The sequence below is a fragment of the Canariomyces notabilis genome, assembly GCF_033297395.1.
Source record: "Canariomyces notabilis strain CBS 508.74 unplaced genomic scaffold N656scaffold_3, whole genome shotgun sequence".
In the NCBI taxonomy this organism is placed as follows: Eukaryota; Fungi; Ascomycota; class Sordariomycetes; order Sordariales; family Chaetomiaceae; genus Canariomyces; species Canariomyces notabilis.
In genome coordinates, this window is record NW_027041825.1 from 523,191 (window position 1) to 543,699 (window position 20,509).

At 53.2% G+C, this 20,509-nt stretch overlaps 6 protein-coding genes across 6 annotated transcripts; 3 read left to right on the forward strand and 3 right to left on the reverse strand.

The window, feature by feature from the left end:
- Positions 1-2,874: 2,874 nt before the first annotated feature.
- Positions 2,875-3,320, reverse strand: N656DRAFT_765940 (histone H4; the record flags this gene model as incomplete). Its single annotated transcript, XM_064813444.1, has 3 exons — positions 2,875-3,038; positions 3,105-3,263; positions 3,311-3,320. The coding sequence occupies 3 exons, from the start codon at positions 3,318-3,320 to the stop codon at positions 2,875-2,877; spliced, it is 333 nt and encodes a 110-aa protein (XP_064673180.1).
- Positions 3,321-4,769: 1,449 nt separating this feature from the next.
- N656DRAFT_775528 (histone-fold-containing protein) lies at positions 4,770-5,762 on the forward strand. Its single transcript, XM_064814455.1, has 3 exons — positions 4,770-5,271; positions 5,388-5,540; positions 5,597-5,762. The coding sequence occupies exons 1-3, from the start codon at positions 5,059-5,061 to the stop codon at positions 5,639-5,641; spliced, it is 411 nt and encodes a 136-aa protein (XP_064673181.1). The 5' UTR covers positions 4,770-5,058; the 3' UTR covers positions 5,642-5,762.
- Positions 5,763-6,246: 484 nt separating this feature from the next.
- N656DRAFT_775530 (uncharacterized protein) lies at positions 6,247-7,569 on the reverse strand. Its single transcript, XM_064814456.1, has 6 exons — positions 7,309-7,569; positions 7,141-7,209; positions 7,034-7,064; positions 6,597-6,933; positions 6,399-6,486; positions 6,247-6,271 (listed from the first exon to the last, which is right to left on the reverse strand). Exons 1-5 carry the CDS (start codon positions 7,381-7,383, stop codon positions 6,423-6,425), a joined length of 576 nt encoding a protein of 191 aa, XP_064673182.1. The 5' UTR covers positions 7,384-7,569; the 3' UTR covers positions 6,247-6,271; positions 6,399-6,422.
- A 178-nt stretch (positions 7,570-7,747) lies between these two features.
- Positions 7,748-13,726, reverse strand: N656DRAFT_725153 (beta and beta-prime subunits of DNA dependent RNA-polymerase). Its single transcript, XM_064812554.1, has 7 exons — positions 13,370-13,726; positions 12,292-13,306; positions 11,780-12,237; positions 11,647-11,669; positions 8,340-11,583; positions 8,200-8,273; positions 7,748-8,133 (listed from the first exon to the last, which is right to left on the reverse strand). The coding sequence occupies exons 1-7, from the start codon at positions 13,549-13,551 to the stop codon at positions 7,970-7,972; spliced, it is 5,160 nt and encodes a 1,719-aa protein (XP_064673183.1). The 5' UTR covers positions 13,552-13,726; the 3' UTR covers positions 7,748-7,969.
- A 137-nt stretch (positions 13,727-13,863) lies between these two features.
- Positions 13,864-16,004, forward strand: N656DRAFT_388430 (PRP3-domain-containing protein). The gene is made up of 2 exons (XM_064809485.1): positions 13,864-15,908; positions 15,990-16,004. Exon 1 carries the CDS (start codon positions 14,082-14,084, stop codon positions 15,531-15,533), a length of 1,452 nt encoding a protein of 483 aa, XP_064673184.1. The 5' UTR covers positions 13,864-14,081; the 3' UTR covers positions 15,534-15,908; positions 15,990-16,004.
- A 219-nt stretch (positions 16,005-16,223) lies between these two features.
- On the forward strand, positions 16,224-17,645 carry N656DRAFT_388408 (uncharacterized protein). The gene is made up of 4 exons (XM_064809484.1): positions 16,224-16,579; positions 16,664-17,108; positions 17,199-17,478; positions 17,556-17,645. The coding sequence occupies exons 1-3, from the start codon at positions 16,395-16,397 to the stop codon at positions 17,301-17,303; spliced, it is 735 nt and encodes a 244-aa protein (XP_064673185.1). The 5' UTR covers positions 16,224-16,394; the 3' UTR covers positions 17,304-17,478; positions 17,556-17,645.
- The last annotated feature ends 2,864 nt before the right edge of the window (positions 17,646-20,509 follow it).

Below are 20,509 nucleotides of genomic sequence, written 5' to 3' on the forward strand. Positions count from 1 at the left end.
ACACTAGATAGGGGGTTCGATGTGTACGTAAAAAGGGCGGTGTGGAGTCACGGTTTCCGGGGCGTGATTGTGCTTTCTTTCGGTTTGTTCTTCAAGTGACGAAGAGGTTTTCGGGTTGGGCCTGCATGTCTAGTGGAGTCAAAGCATCTCCCCCGAGACGGGTTCCCGGGAATAGGAGCAAGTCAAATCAGTGCATGATAGGTAGTAACGGAGTAATTGGAAAGTATTTCGTCATGACTGGCGTCTTTTGCACGCATGCTATGCTGCTCAGGTTGTCATCGATATCCCACGTGTCAAAAAGAGTCTTCAGGAAGGATTTCGTGCTTTGTGTCTTGGACCATGTACTGTACGTGGATTAATCTGCTGGCTCAGAGGGCTACGGACATGGCGAGGCACGATATGCCTCAGGCCGGATACCCAAGGTAGATCAGCCAGGATAACCAATTGTTTTTCTGGATACATCAAACAACGATTGTTTCTCTCATTGCTTGCTTGGGATTAGTGAAGGGAAGACTATGGAGACTAAACTGTCCCCTCGTTATGTCCAGCTCAACATGAGTGTCATATGCTTAAGTAACTGACCAGAAGACTCGGATTCGGACTGAACCTTCTGGATTCCGGATAGCTCTCTCTGGGCTGACGTTCTTGGTAGCAGAGGCGCAGAAATGGCGAAAAGAGTGATATATATACTGCTATACACACTCTGACATTCCTGTACCGTGCATACCGGAGTGCCTCTTCGCCGGGGCTAGGAACTTGGGGGCAAACTTCAATCTTCTCTCCTGATGGACAGCTCGTCGACATCCCAAGCAAGGTTGTGACTATGATGCTCGGGCGAGTAGCACGCACTCTCCCATCTAAGACTCCTTTCTAACTTTCCAGTCCAGTTCAACAAAGTACGATCCTTGGTTTCTCTGGGGTGGTAGTTTGATCGTTGTCGGCTGTCATTGGCAATTTACATATGGCTTGAAGCGGAGGGACCATTGCTTTCTTCCTATGTTCTTAGCCGTCTTCCATGTTCCAACTATCGTTCGAGAAATGGTATGCCCCTGGCTAACTTCCCCTTGGTATTGTATCCAAGTGTTTCTGTCAGCGCAGCCAGCAACATCGCCTTCCAACAAGTTGTGTCACAGTATTCTTGGGTAAACACAAACTGCGAATAGTATCAACATGATCCACGCAGTGAAGCTTCTTAGAGACTCACGTAGGTACGTCCATGCCACCAGATATCCTCCGCTGTCATCGCACCCGCAACGCTCTTGAGAAGAGATCCAGTTTCGATCCGGTAGATGTTCGACGATGGGAGCGTATTTTCATCTAACTCGAAATGCTTGTTGTTTCTGCGAAGTGTGTAGATGATGATGCTTCAGTGTCCCTTCCTGGACTCCTGATTTCAGTTTCAAACGTCAGCTGCCTTGTTGTCCGATTCTTTACGCTCCATTGTCCTCACCGCGTACTAGTAACAACTTCTGCCACTTTTGGCCTTTCCAGGTCAGAAGTTCCTTGGAAATGAGAAGCATCTTGCTCTGGTTACTCCGTATACCCTTGGTAACGACTCGACACACTCCATCCAACAAAACTTTAGCCAGTTCCTGTGGAACATTTACCTCACCGACCCTCTCAATGGAGGTATGAGACAGAATCAGGTCACGGAGTCATTGCTGGAACCCATAGTTGCTGGTCCATTCGTTCTTGTCCGAAGCCTCGCCCGAGTCGTTGGGTAAGAGGGTTAGCCTGGCCAACAGTTTGGGAAAGTCTTTCTTCAACCAGAGGCCATCCGGTTATTATCTCAGCGTCTGGAACCGCTATTCCACTTTGGCATTGAAGTGCTCAATGACATATCGGTTCCTGTTGAGGACTTGCAATTGTGATCTTGCCCATAGATAAGTACATCCTCTGCCCACGACTCTCGCTCACACCAACCCCTTTTCTTGTTTTAGACTCTTGCCTCTCATTTCCGTAAACCCACGGCCATTCCTTCTATCTTGACAGACATGACTCGACGTCAACAAGCGATCCTGTCGTTCCTTGCTATACTGGTTCCCAACCCAATACCCTACCCTCATGCCGTGGAGTTGAATATTCTCATAGCTAGCTGGCAACAAAAGCTTGCTTGAAATTGTGAAGCGCAACCGACTGACTTGCCTAGTCACACCAACACACTGCCATGGTTCCAACGAGGATAGGACCAGATCATCACCCCCAGGTAGCAACCACATACACATCGTCACGGTCAGCATCTCTGTTTATCAAGCTATCCCAGTCACCTGCTTCTCCATGTGCTTTGCTGCTACATTGTTCCGACCCAACATGGGATGTAACAAGTTGAAGAGTGATGAGCACATCTCACAAAGATTGGGGATTGGGAAGCACTGAAGATTATACAGCGCTCAAAGGGAGGAACGGTGACGCACCTCCAACCCCGACGCGAGCAACGTGTGCACGAACACGCCAATTTGCCACGCTCCTCCGCCTAAATGGAATATAAACAAAAGAGACGCGACTACCGCGAGAGGAGGAGCTGGACCTTGACGACGCGAAGCATGACTTGGACGAGGTCGATCAAGATTCGCTGCTCTTTGCAGAGCAGAGACAGGCAGTTGATTAGGCTTGGTATGTCCACCACCCGTTTGCGTAAAAAGCACCCATTCCCATTTGACCGCCACCCCTTAATATGGTACACAGACGAGAGCCCAGACAGGAATAGCTCCAAAGAGAGTAAAAAAAAACCGTTTGCCCATGAAATCATTGCAGCCCAACCATGACGAGTAAAAACCGATGTCGCGAGAGAAAAACGTGCGCCCCAGAGAATGTTGTTTGTTGTTTTTCGTGAACGTCGTATAGACAGACAACCCAGCCAGGCATCAAAGACATTTAGCCGCCGAAGCCGTAGAGGGTGCGGCCTTGCCGCTTGAGGGCGTAGACCACGTCGAGCGACGTGACTGTCTTGCGCTTGGCGTGCTCGGTGTACGTGACCGCGTCGCGAATGACGCCCTCGAGGAAGGACTTGAGGACACCGCGCGTCTCCTCGTAGATCACTGTTGGTTCGCGCGTCAGTACTTAAGATGGATGCATACAAAGAGTGGGCAAGCAAGAAAACATACTGGCAGAGATACGCTTGACACCGCCACGGCGGGCCAGACGCCGGATGGCGGGCTTGGTGATGCCCTGGATGTTGTCACGGAGAATCTTCCGGTGGCGCTTGGCACCGCCCTTGCCGAGGCCCTTGCCGCCCTTGCCGCCTGTTGGAAGCAATGTTAGGACTGTACAGTGGTGCGATGCAGCAGTTGATGGATCATGGATGACTTACGTCCAGTCATGTTGATAATAGAAAGTGGGTTGATGTGGTAAGGCTGAAGATGTGTGTAACGGGTTGCAGGTGTTTCGGCTGGTGTATGAGAATTCGGGGGAGGATTGACGGAAACGTGGGGAAGAGAAGCGGTCTTTAAATCTGGGAACGCGGATGCGGCCAGGCACAACAGCTGCAATCAATCAGATCACTCTGATCTGGGCCTGTTGTATTTTTTGGGTCCCCACTTGACTGATTTGGAACTCCGGATCCAAGGAGCAGGGAGCCACTGCAGGCAAAGCGGCCGGCCCCACTTTTAGACAACGCGTGCCGACTCCTTACAACACGCGCCGATTTGTGAGAGGTCCAAATAATGTGCACATAAAACAAGAATTCGTACTTCTGCCCATTTTTCGGCGCTAAAACGATTTTGATTTTCTCCCGGGTTCCGTGATCAAGAGGTAATGGCCGGGTACACTACTCACCCTACCGCTTTTCAGTATCCGCACACACCTGGGCTCGATGTGATGACGGCACATCTTTACTTCGATCCCTATGTAGCTGTTGCCGTAACATCGCGAGCAGGTGTAGCCACACCCTCGGGTGCCGAATGTACTGTACATACACTACTTGGCATGGATGTACGTAGTTGAACCGTGTCTCGGGGGACAAGCATGTTCAGTTCCGCCTTGCCCTATTAACCCTACAAGCATCTCTGGAGTCTGGAGAGCCCTCGATGCTAGCCTTGCCTTAACAAGCTGAAATGTCTGCCTTTGCCTTACTGTGCACCTATACAACTCGCTCCATGGCTTCTCCATCGTAGTTACCTAGTCTCGCTTCAAGTACTTCGTAGTGTTGGTGTAACCTTAAGATCTTGTACTGCGACTTCCTCAACTTCGGGATCTTGGGTGTCCAGTCAGGAAAGGACGAGCGAGAACTCCATAAGATGGTCTCAGAGTCCATATAAATTCGGTTTTATTTAAGAGGCAAGATAGTTTCAGTCTCCAACAACGATCCTGTATCTTGGTATCCTACTTAGAGAGTCGCCGATAGAGCCTGTAGTTCGGTACCGTGATGACACTTTCGAGCAGTAGCGTCATCATACGGTTCACCTTGAGGTAAGGGTGCCTCATAGCCTATGCTAAGTCGCTAACCCAAGCAGCACTCGAAGCCTTGATTACTGTCAGCGCCTTTTCCTTCCTTATTTGCCGTCGAATACAGATCCGGACGATCGGGAAAGTTTGCAGCACATTCCAGCCTTACAGCCTGCGGATCTCGAATCAAGGTATGTACGTAGCCCGGCTGTGGTTGGCTGCCTGATCAGATTGCGGCAACACCTTCCCCACAGTTCCGCAGATGGCCCTTGCGTCGAGTGCATCAATTTTTTTTAACCAATAGAAATTCAGCAAGACCAAGGGTCAGCATTGCGCAGCCAAAACTCGCCAAAAAACAGGAGCGATTCTGCTGCAAAAACTGACCCCATTTTACCTTGCAATAGACCCCGGTTTTGCACGCCGCCCATCAACAAAAAAACATGCGGTCGCAATCAGGCAAAGGCACACCCGACTGATTCAATCAGCCGGCAACGTGACCAGCGCCCCGCCCGCCTACTTAAACCTGCCACCCCCCACTACTTTCTTCCCCCTTTCAACTCACACACAACTCCACACCCGCATAAATCATCTTCATCAAGCCCATCGCGACTTGCAACTCTCCATCAAAACATCCATCAATTTTTCCATCCTCAACAAACACTACCATCATTAGCAATGGCCCGCACAAAGCAGACCGCCCGCAAGTCCACTGGTGGCAAGGCCCCTCGTAAGCAGCTTGCTTCCAAGGCCGCCCGCAAGTCGGCTCCCTCGACCGGCGGTGTCAAGAAGCCCCACCGCTACAAGCCCGGTACCGTCGCTCTTCGTGAAATTCGTCGCTACCAGAAGTCGACTGAGCTGCTCATTCGCAAGCTCCCCTTCCAGCGTCTGGTACGTTTTCATCTCGGGTTTGCATTGCAATCGCGTCGCGCGTCTCCGTGGCGGCGACCGATTAATCGCGACCTGTCTCCACTATAACACGACCACTAACGCGTCACGCAAAACAGGTCCGTGAAATTGCTCAGGACTTCAAGTCCGACCTCCGCTTCCAGAGCTCTGCCATCGGCGCTCTGCAGGAGTCTGTCGAGTCTTACCTCGTCTCCCTCTTCGAGGACACCAACCTCTGCGCCATCCACGCCAAGCGTGTCACCATCCAATCGGTAAGTTGCCACATGAGTCACGCGAGTCAGGGCCAGGTCGCTAACAAACTTTGCAGAAGGACATCCAGCTCGCTCGTCGCCTCCGGGGTGAGCGCAACTAAGCATGGTCATTTCGGTCTTTGCTAGCTTGGGGTTTATGGGAGGGGCGGTCATGACTTTTCTTACATCTGGGACGCTTTGATGGATGGATCATTCCACGGCACAATGGGCTCACGGCGTTTTTTGCGATGGTTTTTACTCGGTGTCTGTACATTACACGGGCGGCAAATGGGGGATTGCTGCTAATACCAATGCCGGTTTATGATCACGACATTTTGTTCTGCCTGCAGCCCCTGAGTGCGTGACTGCCTGTCTCTGAGTGCTGTGACGCGTCTTTGACACAAGATCAAAACATTGGCGCCGACGCGTATCATGACCAACTGACACCGGTGGAGTATGTATGCTGAGGTAAGGTCCATGCTCACCAAGTGCTCTTTCCTTTCCCAAGTCTACCTGACCTAGGTATGCTAAGAGCGTTGACAAACCTGCAAGGAAATGCAGAACAGGCAGATATTCCATGTTCACCGTAACTCTCTTGACTGCCCCTCAACTTCAATCAGAGAACAGACTTCCACCCGACACTCTCGTTCCTGGCCTTGCAGAGGTCCAGCCCGAGAAAGTGTGCCACCACGCCCAGGTGGTCGACCCCCCAGAAGCCCTCTGTCTCGCCCGCCGTGCTAGTGCACACCATCCTGGTTAGCAGAAATTGTCAGCCAGACCAGCATGTTTGAGAGTGGTACATAGTTCCATCGCAGGTCTTGGGTGGTATTTGAATGTATGTACTATATCTAGGGGCGAGATAACCAAGTTTGCACTTACCAGGGCAAGCCAAAGGCACCCTCGTCAAAGGCCCTGTCTGTGTTGGCCGTGAGGAGTTGGTCGCCTGTTGTCTCGGACTCGATGAGGACTGATATTTTTTACTTTCGTGTTAGCTTTTCCGCTTCCTTTACCCCTGGAGTGTTTGTTGGCAAGCCATTAGGTATAGAAGGACAAGAAATAGCAAGAAGAAGAACATACGTACTCCTCGCCGCCTCCTCAGCGCCAAACAGGTCCCTCAGCGTCGTCTGCAGCAGCCCGGGCTCGTTATGCGTCGCTACCGCGTTCGGGCCCCATTGCTTGGCGAAGAATACGTCGAGTGCTCTGTGGAAAAGATGGGTTTGGTCTTGGTCTTGGTTTTGGCCGTGGTCTTGGCCTTCCCGTCCTCCTCCCTGTCGGGAGGCAGAGACGACGCACAAGGCGCGCATGATGGGGAGCTGTGCCGGCCCAGGGAAGTCGGGCGGGATAGGCACCGTCATGGGGACGGAAAAGGCGCTTGCCCAGCGGAGCCGTTCACGGCGGGTCCAGTGGTCCTTGTCTGTGGTAGTTGGTTAGTATAGTAGTTCGGTTTGTTGGTTATGGGTGTAAGAGGACTAGGAGTGGGAGGAAAGAGACAAACGGAAAGGGGCCGGTCATACTCTTGATCATGATCGGTGGTGTGTTGCCACACTTGCAGTACGTAAAGTAATTAGTATGGCAATCAGACAGCTTGGTCGACGATAGGCGAATGAATCCCTAGACTTACCTTCTGCATCAAGCCCACGAGGGAGACTGGCACATGGGTGATATCGCACTCCATAAAGACTGCATCGTGCTTTGTATGTACACAACCCTCTTCATGTCAGCCTGGCCTTATATCTCTTCCTTCCGTTTGTGAGAATACTGTAACTTAACCGGGCAAAAGCAGACTCACACGGAGAATGTGGTATGCCGTATAAGAAAACGGACTGAGCATGTCGACGTAGTGCGTGATCTTGGGACGGGCCATCGCAGCAATCTTCGTAGAAAGGGGGCGGCAACCGCAACGACAATCAAAAGTAGACAGTGATATGCTAGAGTGTGAAGACTCACAAACTCAACATCGTGAAATATATGGAACTGTGAGCCGTAGCCTGCAGTGACGTGTATTCAGTAGGGAGCTCAAGGTCTTAGAAACCCCGATGCTGAGGCCAAGGGCCGACTCCTGCAGCAGCCATGCATTCAAAGTGGTGAAGCCCGGCATATGAACCAGTCGTATCGCCATACTGACACCGAGGAATTACGTCCGAGACATTCTGTAATACCTAATACTAGAGTAGACATCACGTCCTATCGACTATTTCCTTTTTGCCCAGACTACATCATAAAACGTTGCCAGGCAGTAAACACGAACCAACAACTCTGTCTCATTTACCCCGATGATAGTTTTACATGCTCAAAAGATTCTACATGCTCAACAGAATTGAGTGTTAGCTGTCTTACATGCAGTGCCCTCGCTCTTTCTGTACCCCGTTTCTAATCTGTCTCATTGCTCAACACAAAATAAACAAAAAAGCTGTAGCCACGGCCCGCGCATAGTAGTGTCTATCCGCCGCCTAAAACGCACTGACTCTGTGCTCGGTCGGCACACGAGTGAGGACATCAAACGAGCCCGTGCCGACCGTCCCGAGCTTTCCAACCACCAGCCTGCTTGACGGCGTCGCGAGGCTGTCCCAGTCGCCGTCGAGGACAGCATCCTTCAGGAAGCCAACCGTCGTTTCTGTGTTTCGAACGAATTAGCTTGATTCCGGTGTAACAGGACTTTTGACTATTTGAAGTCACTCACCATAGCTCATCTTGGTGAAGGGACTGACGTTGCCAGTCAAACCTATCCGGTTGAAGGGCGTAAAGCCGCCGTTCCTGCAGCACGTATGTGTCAGCATCTCGGTCAAGAGCTCAGATATAAAAAGGTAAGCTGCCACCGACCTTGTCATGTAATCGGCAATCAGGTTCAGGTGGCGCAAGTCCACCGCGATGCCGTGGGAGCTGAAGACGTTGCTGAGCTCCAAGACAATGTTGCTCCGGCAAGCTTCGACGCCGTACACCTCGAGCACTTGGGCAATGTCGTTGGTCGAGATCTTGTTAGGATTGATGTAATCGCCGTACTGCTGCATGGCCCGGAGGTTGGCGCCATTGGTATGTACCAGCATGGCCGTGATGTGCTTCTGCCCCGTGACTGGGTCATCCTTCTTCACCGCCTCAAATGTCGCACTCCCAATCCGGCTGATCTGCTGGATGACCGACTTCTTTACCGCCTCCTGCACCAGGCTGAGCATGAGGATCTTGGGGATCGACGCGTCGTATTCGACAGTGAATTGGACCCACTCGCCGCCGACTTCGTCGCACCGGAAGCGCGCCACATGATCGTTCTGCATCTTAATGCGTGCTTCGCGCGAGCTGGACCGAGCCTCGTCTGTCTTGTCTCCCAGATCATCCTCGGGCTCTGGGCTTCCGCCATATGCCTCGTCGACAAAGTTGAGCCTCTCCTCGCCCTCTTCGATGTCCTCGCTCTCGCGCTGTAGTTGCCTCTGAATGGCATCATCATCGTCATCATTCGGGCCGTACGAAACCGCCTCACTCCGGTTGGCCCTCTGCTTAGCATTTGTGGCGTCGTCGTCTCCGTCGTCGTCGTCGTCGTCATCACCACCTTCACCCCCGATACGCTCCCCGTCGCTGGGCGCCATTTCCACAACTCCCGCTTTGACGCCGATTTCGGGAGTTGCAGCGCTGGTTTCCTTGAGTTTCTTCTTGATCTCCTTCCGAACAAGTGTGCCGAGCAAGGGAATAAACTTCTTCTCCACGGTGTTGAGGACATCAGCGATGTCAATAGCATACATCTTCATGTACTCTTCCGCCGGGAAAAAGCGCAGCCTGATCTCAAACATCTTTGCCAGCGCGAAACCGATGCCGCGGCCGACCCGCTCCTGAACGACAGCTTCCTTCGTAACATGAGCGAGCGGGAGGACGCTAATAGACTTGGCAAACCGCTCTCCATCGTGCTCCGAAAGCTCCTCGTTGAGCACGAGTGTCATCGAAGGCGTCGATATCTTGGCACTGGCGGTCATGAGAATTTCGCGGAGTCGAGGAATACCGAGTGTAACGTTCTTCGCAGAGTGCCCTGCCAAATGGAACGTGTTAAGGGTCATCTGCGTTGATGGCTCTCCCACCGATTGACCAGCAACAATCCCAACAGCCTCACCGGGCTCGACTAGGGACCGGATATACTTCGCGGCCAGAATCTTCTCAGCTGTTTTGCGGGCAATCTGACCCTTCTGGTTTTCTGATCCCTTCTTCTCTTTGATCAGCCCGTCCTTATTAGTCTTGACATAGTCTGTTAACTTGCTGAAAAACTTCTCAGACGTCGCGAAGGCGAAGACGGTAGGGTTTAACTCCGAAGATACCGGGTCCAGGGCATTGCGGCTGGCACTGGAGCGGATGGCGCTCTTCATCCGCTTTATGACCTCGTCCTTGTGCTCAAACAGGGCCTGCGTCCCTGGTTCGTAGTAGCGAATCTGTGGCAGCTGCGAGTCCAGGTTGCGGAGAACAAACTCAAAGTCATTTAAATACTTTTGCTTGGAGATGTCGATGCCGTCTTCTCCGAACAGAAACTGCACTACCGTACCATCGGCGTCCCGTACAGACGTATCGTAGGCGACTTTCAGACCCTCCATGCCCTTGATTAGGCATCTTTGGAGGTAACCAGAACGTGATGTCTTGACGGCCGTATCAATTAAACCTTCACGGCCAGCCATGTGATGGAAATAGTATTCCTGGGGTCGGATACCCGTCAGGAAGCGCTGGACAATGTAACCGCCAGCCCTCACATCGGTGTCGAAAGGCTTGAAACTCGGCAGAGTCTTTCCGCTCACCATAACCGGGACTCGACGACCTTCTAGGGTCTGCTGGCCCAAATTGCAGGAGATAAGATTGGCGTTGACGGGAGTTCCCTTGGCACCCGATGTGGTCATAGACTGCATGTGGTTCTTCGGGAAAGGCTTCTCGAGGCCGGCAGGTAGGCACAATCTGGTGATTTCGGTTGAGAGCTTAGCGCACTCCTGACTCGTGAGCAGCTCGAGGCCCTCTTGCTTCTTGTCGTCCCTGAGCACTTCTTCTAGACGTTCCAATAGCAAAGGATCATCCTTGCCCGGCTTCTGCTCATCAAGCGAGACATATTTGGCTGCCACTGCCAGGCCAATATGCGAGGCCGCCTTGATTGTGTCCTTTCGGTTTCTCTCTCCTTCTGGTGTCAGGCGGAGATCGTCCATACCGCAGGTGAAGGCAATCATGGCAAGGTACCGAGTTAGAAGCCGGCCCATGCTGCTGAGTAACTTGCCTGCAATCGACGGGCCATAGACTTCGTGCACGGCATGAATAAAGCCGCCGTCGCTTGAACCCAACTGTGACTTGTCCAGGATGCCACTGATGAACTCGCCGTCGCGGAACATGACCTGACCTTCCTCTGAGTCCTCACCCCAGCTGCGGCCCTTGATCTTAGACGATCCGTTCATCCACAAATCGCCGCAGTTCGCCGGCCTGATGTTTTTGAGAATCGTGGTGATAACCTGTTTCCCCGTCCAGCGACACACGGGTTTGATAATCGCGGGAGGAACAAGCTCTATCCTCTCGCCCGTGATGTGTCCGCTCTCTGGACGAAGAGCACTGTAAATAAGTTGCTGGTAGGCATCCCGCTCAAAGAAGGCGTCTTTGCTGCAGAGAGCCACGGAAACGGACAAATGGTCCTGGATAAGACCGCGGAGAGGATTTCCCGCCGTCCCAGATATGTATTGGTGATCAGTATCGGCCAACTGAAGCGCTTCAGCGCGAGCAATTTCGTTTTGGGGGAAGTGCATGTTCATCTCGTCGCCGTCGAAGTCTGCGTTGTAGGTGTTACAGTTTGCGTAATGCATGCGGATCGTCTTCTCCCCCGGCAAGACTCGGACTCGGTGACCCATGATCGAGGGCTTGTGCAGCGTCGGTTGCCGATTCATCAGAACCACGTCACCATTAGTCAAATGTCGATGAACCTTCTTGTTCCGCAACCCGCTGAAGTTATTTCCCGTTGGAGCCAGGAGTTGGTTTGCCAGAGATACACGGTCTTCGAGAGACTTTGTCCGGAGGTTCACGATCTGACCGTTTTCATTTTCGATAGCCGAGGCACCGGGCCATTTGTCTAAGGGAGCATTAGCATATACACCGAGTTTAAAACCGAACACACGAGTTGTGTGTAACTAACCAACACCGTTGATTACAGCTTGTCTGGAGCAGATTCCGTTAGCAATGGCTGCAGTTCAGAGCTGAGGGAGATACAACGGGCGTTACCCGCTCATTGAGGTCCTGTGAATTCAAGGAGCGGGGGAACTACGTACTGAAGATCCTTGAAGTTGTGACTGGTCACCGGTTCAGGATATGTGAGCTTCCTGGCGAAAACGGGAGGAACACCAATCTCGTTAGTCTCGATGTTCGGATCGGGAGAGATGACACTTCTGGCGGCGTAGTTGACACGCTTGCCCATCATATTCTTCCGGAACAGACCCTCCTTTTTCTCGAGCTTCTGCTTGATGCCCTCTTCGTTCCGCTTGGCTGCCGCGCCTTGGACCGGATTCTTGTCCCGATCCATCAGAGAATTCACGGCATTCTGAAGCTCCATCCACGCTTGGTACAGGGAGCTCATATCTCTTGCTCTCCTGCCATCGCCGGCGGCACTCTCCTTGCTCTCACCGCTGATCTCTCGCGAAATCTGGGCTACCGATGCGGCACTCCGAAGAATCATTTTGTAGAGACTGTTTTGCTGAGCCTCGGAAATTTGAGAGTCGCCCATGCGGGCCTGTTCAACAGAGTTAACGCGGTCAAAGATTGGTCTACGCGCTCAAACACATACCTCTGGACGATACCGGTTGGGGGGGACTAGAAGTGTCGAGATGAAGAACATGTCGGCAGTGAGGGGTTTGGAATTCCTGGGTCGGGGTTTTGAGTTGTAGAGCAACGAGAGTACCTCTTGCTCCCGTTGGAAGAGCAACTCGAGCCGACCTTTTACCTCCATTGTGCTAAGGTACCGTTGTGCGGGTTTTGAGGACTCCTTGGCCTTGGCCTTGGCCGGTTTGGGCTTGGCTGGGGCATCCGTCATGATCACATCGCCGTTCTCATCCAGTTTCTCGCCTTCACCCTCGCTATCATGCTCTCCTGCTGACTCCCCAGATGACTCGACGTCGGCGATACCCTCATCCTCGGCAAAGTCTTCGTGCTTCTTCTTCTTTTGGGTTAGGGCCAACGCGTCGATTCGCTTCTTTCCTGATTGCGCCATTGCGGCCCTCTCGCGCTCACTCAAGTCCCGTTCGAAGATCTTGACCCAGCGGTCTTTCCGGTATACTGGCGAGATACCATCGCAAGACCTGCACCTCTTCTCCTTGACGACCTGGGCGAGAAACTCTTTGACTAGGGCCCTCCTCATCTCGGCAGCACCCTCATGCTTGCCTTTCCTGATGTCTCCAATGCTGATCTTCAGTCTATGCTCCCGCAGCACCTGCCGCACATACGCTTCCCGGGCGCGCATGGTGCTGTCCTGCAAACTGTCGCCCTCCTCCTCGGCTTCGTCATCCTCGACGCTAGGAACATCCGCTAACCTCAATTTCTTGACCTGCTCACCAAGCTCGCTCGCAGAGAAGGAGTCGACCATTTGGGCTTCATGAAGCAGGCCAACCTGCAGCAGACGGAACAGGCATGTGTATCTGTGGATTTCGTGGCGCGGCATCCGGAATCGGTGGCAGTAGACGCACTGGGCCCGAAGCAAACGGTAGGCTTGGTCCATGAAAACCGGATGATAGACAGGCACAGGGAGCTCGATGTGGCCTGGGTGGCCGGGACACTGTGCCTGGTTCAGATTGCATGTTCGGCATCTGCACATAGCATCAGTTCGAGCTCCTGAGTCTGTCAGATTCTCACAGCTACGGGTGACCTACAGAGAATCACCCCAGGACCCGAGGGCCGGGTCATACAGACCACCCGGCACCGGGTTAAGGAGGTTGTCGAAGGTGCTGTCATTCTCGATGCGCTTGACGGAAATTGCACGAATCTCATCGGCCGAGAGGAAAGTGAATTCGACGCTCTCCAGCGACGACCCGACGGGTTGTGCGATATTCATGATGGGCAGACGGAAAGAATTCGACTCAGCGCTACCGCATGGCGCTCCTCCTGTGAGAGAAAAAGAAGCTAGATCTTGAGCGTCCTGTGACCGGTTGCGAGGTAGATCCGGTCGAGAAACAAGACGGTTCTAGGTCCTGATCACAGCTCCCGGAATTGTGATTGGCGGGGATTTGCAGAACGGAGCGCAACAGAACAAATTTTTGGCGGTGAAGAGAGGCAGAACGCCCTGTAACCGTTGATGTGGGGCGTCCGTCCGCTTGGTGCTCCACTGCTCGCAGCCTCGCAGGTCCCGTCGTTTCTTGGCCCGAAGATCCAACCAAGCTTTGTCGCGTCATCCACGTCAAACGTCAAAAATGCAACCACGTCGCTGCACTCAAACACAAACCTGCCCCGAATAAATAAATGCCCGCAGACAAAAGCTGGCCTATTTTCCCCGGCATTTTTCTTTCTTCGAGAGTTATCCGCTTTCTTTCGAACCATTTACGCATAAAGTCGCAATAGACTCGGTACTTCTGAGAGCTCTCGCCCATGGACCGGAACCAGCAGCTTGGGGGGCTGAGCCCTCGCCATGATCCTTCATCCAGGATTCAGAAACCTGAGTCGGCTGCGGATCGGATGGCGGCTCTCAAAGCTCGCGTCGCAGCTGCCGTTGGCGGCGCAAAGGCCAAGGGCGGGCTCAACATGCCTCTTCACCCGGCCCTCGCCGACCTCAATGCCCCGATCAAGCCCGGAGACTCACTAAAGACAGCTCATGGTCAACGCTCTACTCCAGATGGCCCGGAGAGCTCCAAACGGAGGCCCTCCGGCCTCGCGACAACCACGCAGGAAGGCGCCCGAACAAACCCCTACCTTGAGCCCAGTCACGCGCCCACGGGCAAGGCGAGACCGTCGAAGCAGCTCATATTCAACCAAAAGGGAAAGTACATCCAGCAGGCCAACGCCCTGCGGAGACAGGCCGCTCTGGAGGAGATGAAGAAGAGGATTGCCGAACAGGCCCGCAAGGCAGGATTGGAGGAAGACAGAGACGTTGAAAAAGCCTTCGCCATCGAGGCTCCTCCGGATCTGGAGTGGTGGGACGAAGCTCTTATTGATGGGAAGGACTACTCCAACATCCCACAGTCGCTGAAGGTGACGACACCAGACAGCATCGTCACGCTGTACATTCAACACCCTGTCGCCATCGAGCCGCCGCAAGACAAGCTCGCTCCAGAGCCAAAACCCATGTACTTGACCCCTAAAGAGCAACAAAAACTCCGACGGCAGCGCCGTATGATGGAACTCAAGGAAAAGCAGGCCAAGATCCGGTTGGGCCTCGAGCCCCCGCCGCCTCCAAAGGTCAAGAAAGCCAACCTGATGCGTGTCCTCGGCCAAGAGGCAGTCAAGGATCCAACGGCCGTGGAAGCCCGCGTGAACCGCGAGATTGCCGCGCGCTTCGAGAAGCACATGCAGGCCAACGAGGAGCGCAAGTTAACCAAGGAACAACGACACGAGAAACTCGCCACGTTCAAGGCCAAGGACGCGGCCAAAGGCATTCACATCCTGGTGTTCAAGATCAACAGTCTCGCCAACGGCCAGCACCGCTACAAGATCAATATCAATGCCACTCAGAATGGCCTCAACGGCATCTGCATCATGCATCCGAAATTCAACCTCGTCATAGTCGAAGGCGGCGAACACAGCATCAACAACTATAAGAAGCTGATGCTCCGCCGCATCAACTGGACTGAGTCTCTGGCACCACGCGAGAGAGACTCAGAGCAGGGCGCCGCTGTGCGGGAGTGGCTCAAGGCCGAGGATGAGCGTGGGCAGTTGAAGGACTTGTCGGCGAACAAGTGTGTCCTCTTGTTCGAGGGTGAAACCAAAGCGCCCGCGTTCAAGAAGTGGGGTAGCAAGATATGCGAGACGGACCACGAGGCGAGGGAGTTCCTCGCTCAGAGGAAGATGGAAAACTTCTGGACTCAGGCAAAGAGCACGCCTTGATGGCAGTCAAACTTCTCGCCTCCAGTACAAGAGGTATCCATCATGGCCCTGCGGAGGGTGGCTGACTCGGGGAACTTGGGCGAGAACTCGAGCACAGCTTGCGGTCAACAGGGAATCCGCGAAAGCAGTGCTCCCGTTACGAGGCCATCCATTGAGAGGCCAATATTCGGTGCTTTATTGTTCAGAATACGTTCCTGGGAGGGGACTTTGGGTAGTTAACGAGACATGGATGCCCAAACCATTTCCGCTGGACGATCTTGGGCTAGTTGATTCTCGGTTCCCAGCTTTGGACTGTGCACCATTTCTCCCCGTTGACGAAAATACCGTGGTAAGGGCGACCCGGGATTGATTGACCGGCCGTTGCCAATATAATCCGTGAGTTATGCTTTGCCTGTCAGATAGGGGCTTGCTCAACATCTGTGAATTAAATCAGAGACTGACTTCTCCTCTCTCTAGAACCAGATGAGTTGGTGGTCTTCATGAATTCTAAGTAATGAAGTATTCTCCCCATTGTTCATTATCTGTCGTTGCAACGACTCGGCAGTGTCGAGTACCACTACCGTGCTACAGCGTTCTCGCCACCAGGGCGCTTATTCTCTAGCAATTTCAAAGGGCGTGGCAGTGAATGAGAGAGCTCCTATCTTCGCTATGCCATATCCTTCCAGGCACCGAAGCCAGACGTTGAGATGCTTTCCGCCCTGTCTCAGTTGATCCCGCCATGTTTATTTCTCCATTACGGTTGATGACAGCACTGGCATGTTTGCTCATCTCCGTCTTGTGCTTCACTTCGGGCTGTGTCGGCTGAGCCGATGCTAAGGCTTTACGACTGTCTCTGTTGCGTCTACCCCTAGCACTCTCGGGATGCCTTCAATGCGCCAACCATGCTCAAACAATACTGGGGGCCGGAAAGCATGCAACCAGTCTGCGAAATATTCGACCTCTTACTTGTGCAACACTCGCATATTCACATGGGATCCTCCCGTCTGCTATGTAGGCTCCCAACCAGAACCTACCCCCTTCTCGGCGACGCAACTGATACCAGAGTCGTAGGTACACCCCCCTCGCATACACCGAGCATTCCAGTTGGCAGCTGCCCAGGTCGCATCAGGTACTTGCCTGACACCAAGAAGTTGGCTGGGAACAGATTGCTCGGTTAAAGCGAGGCAGACAGAGGGATTGGGTACTACGACTCAGGAACGACGCAATCTCCGGTACACTTCCAAATGCTCCCTTCACGAAGTGGAGCAGTATGCTTTCCGATTTGAGACAAATTCTAGACTTGCAAGAGGCGCATGGAGAAGTTCCTCACCGAAGGCCTCTCCTTCCGTTGGCTTGGGGAACTGGCATGTCTGCACGAATACCTTGCTATACTTCACGCACGACCCAACTGCGTCTTCAACACCCCCACATTCAGGAGGTATCGCCACCAGCAATGGAACGCCCCCAAGCTCGCATCAACGATACCATCCAGCATATTGCACCCATTCGAAGAACCTTCCTTGCGTCTGCGACAGAGCGGAGAGATGTGGAATCGGCCACCCTGGAAACACAACTGTCCTCGAGCACTACATTACAGTACGACATCAACGGTTTCTTCCACGCACTTCCTCCCATCACACATAGGACGATACAACACTGCATATGTTGATGTACGTTGTGGTGTAGGGCCGATACAACGCAAACAGATCCTCCATCGGTTGCCAAGAAGTCTCCAGGTCAGCGCCACACCATGGCGTGTTCGGTCAACTACGCCATAGTACACGTGCATGATGATTACACCAATCCCAACAGACGCTTTCCCCTGGCCCTGACCGACCCTGGCCGATCTGAGACGGAGACAGACAACGAGGTCTGGGGCTTGTGTATGTAAAAAGGTGGCAAATGCTGTGGTAGATGTGTCGAGGCCTGCAACCGTGACTGGTTGGAATTGCCATCAAAGAAGCATGTGAACCGTTCGGTCAGTAAGGTACCTCGTACCTTGGATAGAGCGGCGCACTTTATTCGGACTGCGACCACTTACAGATTGTAACCCGATCACGTCCTCCTTCCTGTTCCTGTTCCCGACCCTGTTCCTTCCCGCATCCTTTCCTCACTCTGCTACACGTGCAGTGTTCGGGTACTGCAGATAGACAGACATGCCCAGTCTCTGGGGGGCCAGGAACAAGGGGCAGCAGGACAGATGAACGGCACCGGGGGCGGGAAATGGGGAAGTGCCTTCGGGGAGCAGGAGCCCTGGGTCCTCCGGTCGGGGATGACCTCCGCCTGCACTCGCTGGCCCGTGGTCTGGCAGCTCCGGACTGCTATCATACACGTGTACCTTGCCCCTTAACAGGCGCGCCTGGCTCGATTTGCCGATCGATCACGATGCTCTTCTTCTTAGTACTGCGGGATATGGAGTTGTAATGTAATAAGTCCCTGCCTGCTTAACCCGTCTGTCTCGGTTCCGAGACGGTGGCTGATGGCAGCTCCGTGGCAGGGGACGGAAAAGGGGTGACTAGATGTGTAATACCAGTTACCCCCCAAGGAACCAAGCAAGTTGAATCCACTACGCAGTTGACAGCAAGACCGGTTGTGCTTCACCTGCTTGTTCACCATGTAAAGTTGGTCAACACCGGATATACCGCCGTACACTACCCTTCTACAAGTGTAGTGTATGTACTCGGCCCCCACCACCATCGTGCCTTTCTCTCCCACCAAGAGGGGGAAATCTCCGCTTCACCCCGGTCGTTCCGTGGGGAAAAGACCGACATGAAAGCAGAGAGCAAGAAAACCGAACCAAACCAGAAAGCGAATGGTACAGTAGATACAACAGTACTGTTAGCTCACTTCAAGTTCCAAAGAGCAACGCCAACTTTGCCGCGCTTCTAGCGAAAGCGCGATCAACCACTGGCACCTGCCGTTCCCGGACATGGGCAGAGATTAGATAGGGGAAGGCTTCGGACCCCAATCCGACCTTTGGGGGGGAAGGGGTGATCCTTCAGGCCTTCTAGAAGCAACTGCAGCCGCCGACCTGCAGCAGGCGGGGTCTGATGAAGCGCGATGGCGATATCCATACTGTACCTACCTTAGGTACATATGTAAGTACCAAGGCGAATAGATTGAGCTGTTCCTGCAACTAAAGTACTACGCTGCTTCATAGCTTAGGTAGTCGTTTGTGGTGTGAACCTACCGGACACAGCAAAAAGCGCAATCTAAACCGACAACAACTTCATCAACACGTTCCAGTCCAGTCGCCTCGAAATGATGATGCTACGTAAGATACGGCGGTAGAAACCTACACCTTAGGTGAGGATGACTGTATCAGCATGCACGTCACGTCAGCCAGGTGGGACAAACAAAGATGCTAGAGATGCCTGACAGGACCCAACTCATCAAATGCGAACGAGTGAAATCCGAGGGTTTGATTCCAAATCCACCAATTGCGTACAGCGCAGCAGGAAGACAGTACTATCTGGTTAGTAATGTAGTTGGGGGCGTAGTGTGATTACAACTTGAAGGCATCCCTAAGCTAAGTTATTCGCCAGCCTCCTTCGACAGAATCTTACTCATACAACTTTGAGAAGACTCTTCTGCCTCTCTTTCTTTCTCTCCCGGCGAGCTGGCGGCCCTTCATAAGAGCCGGGGCAATTCTCTTCGCCGACTGCGACTCTGACTTTTTGACTCTGCATCAGCCGTTGACGAGACGGCTCGGCAGCCGGTGCCCGGCTGTGTGTGTGGCTGTTCCCCGGGCCGAGGGACATGGCGCTCTTCGGCAAAGCAATGTCCACAGGACCGGCTGAAGCTCTACAGTGTAAAGAAAAAAAGAAAATGAGGAGGACAGGTAGTGTAGGGTAGTGTAGTCGGAGTATGTACCGGGTGGGAGTAAGCCACCTTGGTGGGGAGCTGCATACCTTACCTACATACAACACTACATACATAGTGTGCTGTACAGTTGAGTCTCCTACTTGGCGCGGCAGGACTGCTGTTGCTTATTGCGGGAGCTCAAAGACGCCCAGCATCATCCCCTCAGCCCAATCGTCAACTCAAGGATGATGCAGAGGTCGTGTGCTCTTGCTCTGAAACGCAGATTATGGAAAGAGAAGGAACGAGGGGGCTGAGCAGCCATTAGTCCTCTACAGTACATACTTCTCACCTCCGCGGGGTCCAGATGCAGACGGGAGGTCAGCTCTGCCCTTCTTGGGATGCTCCCGTCTGACAGCTCTCCTGCGTGTCAGAACTCTATATGTGAAGGATGATATTGTAGGCTTAGTATGATGCTCCAGCGGCCTAACAGGTGGGAAGCTGAATCTTCTGCCATGGCGGCCAACCTGCGACTGCGACTGCAGCAATTCTGCCCTATATTCTGGGGTAAACAATGCTTACCTTACTTCATCCTTGTATTGTATGCGTCCCTAAACGCCTCGTCGGCACCATGATCATCCTGACGAGACACTTCCTTTCGGGTAAGGGAGAGATCGCAGTCGAACTGACATCAGCATGGCGACTGTTTTGTCTTTCTTGCTCCCCGCCCGGTGGATAGGGCGATGCTACCCCATTCTCGGGGTCGCCGAACTGCTGTAATTCCCTGGGCCGGCCTGCCATGCATTGCGGGACCTGTGCAACAATCTTGCTGAAGAAAAAAACGAGTAGTGGATGAAGGCAAAACCCGTTGCTAATGCGTCATATATTAGATCCTGCAGATATTATCCTGCAACTCTTAGTTCGCATTCTCTCTCAGGGCGCCGTTTGTGCGCGATCGACTCCCGTGTAGGTGGGTGCGGCCGTTCCGGTCATCCGGACCGGACACGGAGGACAGTTGAGCCGGTGACCTTGCAAGATGCCGGTGGTCAGCGGCTTGTGATTTGTTTGCCGCTGTTTACCTCAGAGGAAAAGAAAGGAAAAGGAGAAGAAAAAAGTACCTAGGAAAATGACTCGTCCCAGCACATGCCGATTGACGGCCACTAGCCCACGTGCTATGCACGAAATCGCTCCTTAGC